The sequence below is a fragment of the Apteryx rowi genome, unplaced genomic scaffold, assembly GCF_003343035.1.
Source record: "Apteryx rowi isolate R43461 unplaced genomic scaffold, aptRow1 scaffold_1088, whole genome shotgun sequence".
Taxonomy (NCBI): domain Eukaryota; kingdom Metazoa; phylum Chordata; class Aves; order Apterygiformes; family Apterygidae; genus Apteryx; species Apteryx rowi.
The window spans coordinates 48,810-54,732 of record NW_020447295.1 but is presented as its reverse complement, the minus strand read 5'-3'; the positions used below and the strand labels follow the sequence as shown (position 1 = coordinate 54,732).

At 61.2% G+C, this 5,923-nt stretch overlaps 2 protein-coding genes across 2 annotated transcripts; one reads left to right on the top strand and one right to left on the bottom strand.

The window, feature by feature from the left end:
• Positions 1-334: 334 nt before the first annotated feature.
• On the top strand, positions 335-2,127 carry NUDT8 (nudix hydrolase 8). The gene is made up of 3 exons (XM_026071850.1): positions 335-358; positions 832-1,065; positions 1,473-2,127. Exons 1-3 carry the CDS (start codon positions 335-337, stop codon positions 1,692-1,694), a joined length of 480 nt encoding a protein of 159 aa, XP_025927635.1. The 3' UTR covers positions 1,695-2,127.
• A 1,526-nt stretch (positions 2,128-3,653) lies between these two features.
• On the bottom strand, positions 3,654-5,917 carry NDUFV1 (NADH:ubiquinone oxidoreductase core subunit V1; the record flags this gene model as incomplete). The annotated part of the gene is made up of 8 exons (XM_026071963.1): positions 3,654-3,950; positions 4,041-4,186; positions 4,270-4,351; positions 4,437-4,603; positions 4,683-4,895; positions 5,191-5,380; positions 5,452-5,635; positions 5,736-5,917. Coding segments are annotated over 8 exons (1,248 nt in total), but the record flags the coding sequence as incomplete, so codon positions are not given.
• Between the last annotated feature and the right edge of the window lie 6 nt (positions 5,918-5,923).

Below are 5,923 nucleotides of genomic sequence, written 5' to 3'. Positions count from 1 at the left end.
GGGGTGTCTGGGGACAATGTGACAGGGACACTATGGACACGGGGTGTCTGGGGGCCTGGGCGCAGGGACACGGGGTGACAGGGACACCATGGACATGGGGGGTCTGGGGACAGGGTGACAGGGACACAGGCAGGGGTGTCTTGGGACAAGGTGACAGGGACACCATGGACACAGGGTGTCTGGGAACAAGGTGATAGGGACACAGGCAGGGGTGTCTGGGGATGGGGTGACAGGGACATGGGGTGTCAGGTCAAGGTGACAGGGACACAGGCAGGGGTCTTGGGACAAAGTGACAGGGACACGGGGTGTCTGGGGTCAAGGTGACGGGGACACCATGGACATGGGGTGTCTGGGGATGGTATGACAGGTTATGGAGTGCAGAGGTGTCTGGGGATGAGAGGACAGGGTCACAAGGTGTCTGGGGATGGGGTGACAGGGATATGGGGTGTTTGGGGACAAGGTGACAGAAACACCACAGACATGAGGTGCCTGGGGGTGGGGTGGCAGAGACACAGGATATGGRGTGCCTGGGGACAGGGCAGCAGGAGCGCCAGGGCCATGGGGTATCTGGGGACAGGGCAACAGGGAATGAGGGACTGGGGACAAAGCAAGAGGGACATGGGGCACAGGGGTGTCTGGGACTGGGGTGGCAGGGACATGGGGCACCGCGCGCGGACACAGGATGGGGTGTCTGGGGCCGGGGTGTTGGGTGGCAGGGACATGGCTGATGGGTGTTGAGGGGTGGGGCGCAGGTGACAGGGACATGGGTGTTTGGGGATGGGGTGAGGGTGATGGGGACATGGGGTGGGAGATGGGGGTGTCGGAGACTAGGATGCAGGATTACAGGGACAGGGGGCTGGGGTACTGGGGACCTGGTGCTGGTACCAGACGGGTGTGGGAGGGCCCTCGGCCAGCAGAGTGGCATCTTGGGGAGAGGGTTTGGCACCCCCCCCGTCATTGCTGCTGTCCCGTTGTGCTTCCTTCCAGCGGGGAATGATGGTGGCTCCCGTCCTTGCGAACCTGGGGCCCTTGGAGGATGTGACCCTGACGCCCAACCCCCAGGAGGTGGGTGACGCCATGCCGGCCCTCGTCCCGTGCCGCCCCTCGTGGCTCTGCTTGCTCAGGGCTCTCCTTGGCACTGCGCAGACGTGTGTGTGCTGCCCGCAGAGGGGCTCTTCTGCCCTCCCGGTCCCCCCTCCCTGCTGGCCACCCCACCACTGAACGTCTTTCCAGCCAGCTTCTAGCCCTCCCAGTCAGTCTCTCTGGGACCCAGAAACGTTTCCCCTGGGTGGCAGTGGGATGAGGGACCTCCCCATTTCTGAGCTCTCTCCTGGGAAAGCCGTTTCAGATCCCTTCCCAGCCCCTGGTAGCCACAGACCCAAACTTGACAGCTGGCCTGTGTGGGGTCCACTGCAAGGAGGAGGCCCTGGGCGAGGCAAGCGCAACCATCTCCTACGTGTCTCTGTGCCCAGGTTGAGGAGGTCTTCACCGTCCCCTTGGCTCACCTGCTGCAGGCGGAGAACCAGGGCTACACCCACTTCCGCTCCAAGGGCCGCTACAGCTACACGCTGCCCGTCTTCCTCAACGGGCCCTACAAGGTGTGGGGGCTCACGGCCATCATCACCGAGCTGACGCTGGAGCTGCTGGCGCCTGACCTCTACCGCAGGAAGACACGGGTGACTGGTGACCGCTGAGCTCCCAACCCCCCCCCGGCCACCCTCTGTCAGCAGGGAGGGCTTGGTCCTGACTCTCTTTCGGGAGACAGAGGGAGGGGACATGGTTCTGGGTCCCCTTGGTGACGGTGGGCTTTGCAAAGCACTCGCGGGCCTGGGATGTGGGACGGTGGCGGTTGATGCAGAGCCTGTACACCCAGACCTTTCCGAGTGTCCTGTCTGTGCTGCTGTTTTATTCCTCCGGGCCCTTTGGGCGCCTCTAGGACACTCTGGCCACACACTCCTGATTGGCAGGAGGATGCTGCTGGGAAACTGGGGCAGCCCGGGAGCCGGCGCCACTGTCCCCCCGTCCGCGGTGCTGCCAGCCCTTTCCCACGGGGCTCGAGTGGTCCTGCGCCCGTGGTTGATGTCCCACCTTGTGATTGAGCAAATTAAAGTACAGTGTTTTAAACCACTTGCATCACAGCCTCCAAATCTTGAAGCGTGGGGGCCTTCTGCACCAGCACCGCGGGGGAGCAGCGAGCTCAGCTCTCAGACCAAGGTGGTGGTGGTGGTGGGGTCTCTCCTGTCATTAGTACAGGGGAGAGCAACCCTGGCGTGACACCCAGGGGGAGTTTGCGGGGAGCTGCTTGTGTCAGGGGCCCAGGGAAGAACATGCAGCCGTGCAAGATTTTTATACCCCTGCTGCTTGTTGCTACCCCACGACCCACGGCAAGTCATGAGCCTCTCACCTCTTTCTTACTTTACCCTTTCCTTCACTTTTGAATCCTGATTTTTTTTTTTTTTTTTTAACGTTTTCTTCCTCAAAGTAGCCACTAGACCAGCACAGGGCATCTCAAAGGTTTTCTTGAGAGTGGGGTGAAAACAAAACTGGGGTGGGTCTATGGAGGGAAGAAAAGACAGCTCACTACAGCCTTGGGGAAGGTCCCCCATGAAGATCTGGCTGTAGGGTCAGCTGGAGAAACGCTCCAATCAGCAACACCAGCAGGAGAGACCCCAAGCAGTTACAGAGGCCCTGGAGGCTGACAGTGCTCAGCTTCCACCATTGCTGCTTTCAGCAAGCATGGGAATAGCTGACCCCAAGGAAGGGAGAATGGCACTGAGCCACAGAGCAGTGACTGCTGGTCTAGGCACCTTGGTGGGAATTACCTGGGACCAGAATTAGCACACACCAGCTAAATACCAGGAAGAGGCAATAGAGGTGGGTGTAGAGGAAGGCTGTGACCAAGTGTTTTAATAAAAAAACGTGTGAAAGACACCTCCTGTTTAAAGAAAAACCCAGCCAGCCAGCTTTAAACTGCTCTGGAAAAGCTTTAGCAACATTTCACTTGTTTCTTCAAAAAGGGAGCTCCTCCGTAAGATATTCGGTAGTCAAATGGCTGGAAACAAGAGAAGCACGGAGAGCCAACAGCGTGACCAGCAGCAGCTCTGGCTCCCTCATGGCAACCCTCTGCCAACGCCAGCATGAGGCAGATGGGCAAGAGCACCTGCGAGGTCTTAGGGCAGCCCAGGTCAACCAGGCACGTGTACCCGCCCTGCCAGCAGCAGGCTGCACTGCCGCTCGCTGCGTCCAGGCAGAGGAAGGTTGGAGCGAGCGCTGGAGCCATTAGGCAGCACTTGCGGATGGCAGCTCATGTTCCATGATAAAAGCAATGGAGCCCAACTTTGTGGGAGCAACAGCTGCTGCAGTTGGGGCTACAGCCATGAGTTACAGCCTGGGAGTTTCAGGATGAACTTCAGGATAAACTCCTTCCCCAGGAGGGCTGTGCAGCCCTGGGTCAGGGTGCAGAGAGCCCAGATTTGCATGGAGAGCCTGAGGGTTTCCAAACTGTAGCCAGGCAAAGCCACGGCCACCCTGATTCAGGGCTGGGGTGGTCCTACTCCAAGGCAAGGCTGGACCAAGAGCCCCCGGCAGTCCCTTCCCACCAATGCTGCCATGATTTTACAACTGCAGCCTCTATTTGCAGAAAGAAAAGAGCCTGTGAGCACAGCAGGGTTTATTGAGGAACCCACCAGTGAAGGAGTAGAGTCCCACTACCCCACGAATGGCTGCAGGGAGCCACTCACACACGACAAATGCCCACTAGCAGGAAAAGGCAGGGCCACGGGTGTCAGTGGTCCTGTCTGCCTGCGGGCAGGGATGCTCCAGAGGGAACCCAGCCTGGACTCCTCCCAGTCTGTGCCACTTTGTCCTTAGGCTGCTGCCACTCGAGCTTTGGCCTCCTCATAGCGTCGCATCCTCTCCTCCAGCTCTGGGCGGAAGTGACGGATGAGGCCCTGTGTAGAACGAACGAGCGGATGGGGTCAGCCAGGCAGGATGTCCCCCGCTGTCCCCCAACATCTTGCTCCCGGGCCCAAATCCCTTACCTGCACGGGCCAGGCAGCCCCGTCACCCAGCGCGCAGATGGTATGGCCCTCGATCTGCTTGCTGATCTCCCACAGCGCGTCGATCTCTGCTACCTGGGCGTTGCCCTGCACGAACCGTGCCATGACTTTGTTCATCCAGTCAACGCCTGTGGAGAAATAAAAGCTGTGATGACCCTGGGGCGCAGCCACTGCCCCGTGGCCTTGCCACCCGGCATGGCCCCGTGCTCACCTTCTCGGCACGGGGTGCACTGCCCGCAGCTCTCGTGCTTGTAAAACTCAATGAGGCGGGCGATAGCTTTAACGATGTCAGTCTAGGGGAGGAAGGAGCAGACGCTGAGCGCCTTTCCCGGCCCTGCTGGGGCACGCGGGGGACCAGGGAGGGAAATTGGCCCTTACCGATTTGTCCATGACAATGACAGCAGCTGTGCCAAGCCCGCTCTGCGCCTGCACCAGGGAATCGAAGTCCATCAGCACAGTCTCACACACCGATTTGGGGAGGAGCGGTGTGGAGGAGCCTCCCGGGATCACAGCCAGCAGATTGTCCCAACCCCCGCGGACACCCCCTGGCAGAGAAGGGGATGCGCTGAGGCCAGCTGAGAGCCAGCCCTGTGCCCCTCCGCAGGCCTGCCCGTTGCATCTTACCTGCGTGCTTCTCAATGAGCTCCTTCAGGGGCACCGACATCTCCTCCTCCACCGTGCATGGGTTGTTGACATGGCCGGAGATATTGAAGAGCTTCRTGCCAGAGTTGCGCTCGCGCCCGAAGCTAGCAAACCAGGCCCCTCCCCGCCGGCAGATGGTGGGGGACACTGCCACCGTCTCCACGTTGGCCACCGTGGTGGGACACCCAAACACACCTGGAAGCAGTAGAAGCTCACAAAGGCTGCATCTACTCAGAACGCATCAGCCGCTCCGTTCCTGCTGCAGCAGAGCCTCAAGCAGCAGGACAACTGCCCGAGGACAACCATTTCTGGCCATGGTCATGGTCATTTCCTCCAGCCCCTTTTCTCTCAGCTGGCACCATTTGCCTAGGAATGGGTAGATGATGCTGAGAGCTGAAGGAGGCCTCCGTGGTGCCGTGGGAGCAAGGAGAAACATCCCACGCTCGCTAGCTCTCAGGGCAGAGGTAGGGGAATGGGGCTGGGGACATACCCACATCTGCAGGGAAGGGCGGCTTCAGGCGTGGCTTGCCCTGCTTGCCCTCAATGGATTCGATCAGGGCCGTCTCCTCCCCGCAGATGTAGGCCCCAGCGCCGCGCACCACGAACACGTCGAAAGCATAGCCTGAGCCGCAGGCGTCCTGCCCCAGCAGCCCGGCCTCGTAGGCCTCTCTGATGGCCACCTGTGGACGAGATGGTCAGTGGGGTGCTCCCCGCTGGTGCCTGCTGCCCGCCGCTGAGGCCCACTGCTCACCTGCAGGTTGGAGGCTTCGTTATAGAACTCGCCGCGGATGTAGATATAGGCGGCCCGGGCGCCCATGGCTCGCCCTGCCACCAGGCAACCCTCCACCAGCTTGTGCGGGTCATGCCGCATGATCTCGCGGTCCTTGCAAGTGCCCGGCTCCCCCTCGTCCGCGTTCACGACCAGGTACTTGGGCCTGCGAGGGAGACGCCGTCACGTGCCCCTCTCCTCGCCGGTGCCCCTCCAGGCCTCGGCCCCCTTCCCCGCCGGGACGGGGCAGCCCGGCCCGGCCTCACCTGCCGTCGGGGGGCTTGTTCATGAAGCTCCACTTGAGGCCGGTGGGGAAACCGGCCCCGCCGCGGCCCCGCAGCCCCGACGCCTTGATCTCGTTGAGGATCCAGTCCACCCCCTTGAGCAGGATCTCCTTGGTCTTGTACCAGTCGCCGCGGCTCAGGGCGCCCCGCAGCCTGCGGAGAAAACAGCG

What these genes read in the sequence shown, in the direction of transcription:
- NUDT8 (XM_026071850.1), top strand. Translation starts at nt 335, where the DNA reads ATGGACATGGGGTGTCTGGGGATG. An exon ending in ACATGGGGTGTCTGGGGATG is followed by an intron (nt 359 to 831) that starts GTATGACAGGTT and finishes GTCGGAGACTAG; the next exon opens with GATGCAGGATTACAGGGACA. An exon ending in TGACGCCCAACCCCCAGGAG is followed by an intron (nt 1,066 to 1,472) that starts GTGGGTGACGCC and finishes CTCTGTGCCCAG; the next exon opens with GTTGAGGAGGTCTTCACCGT.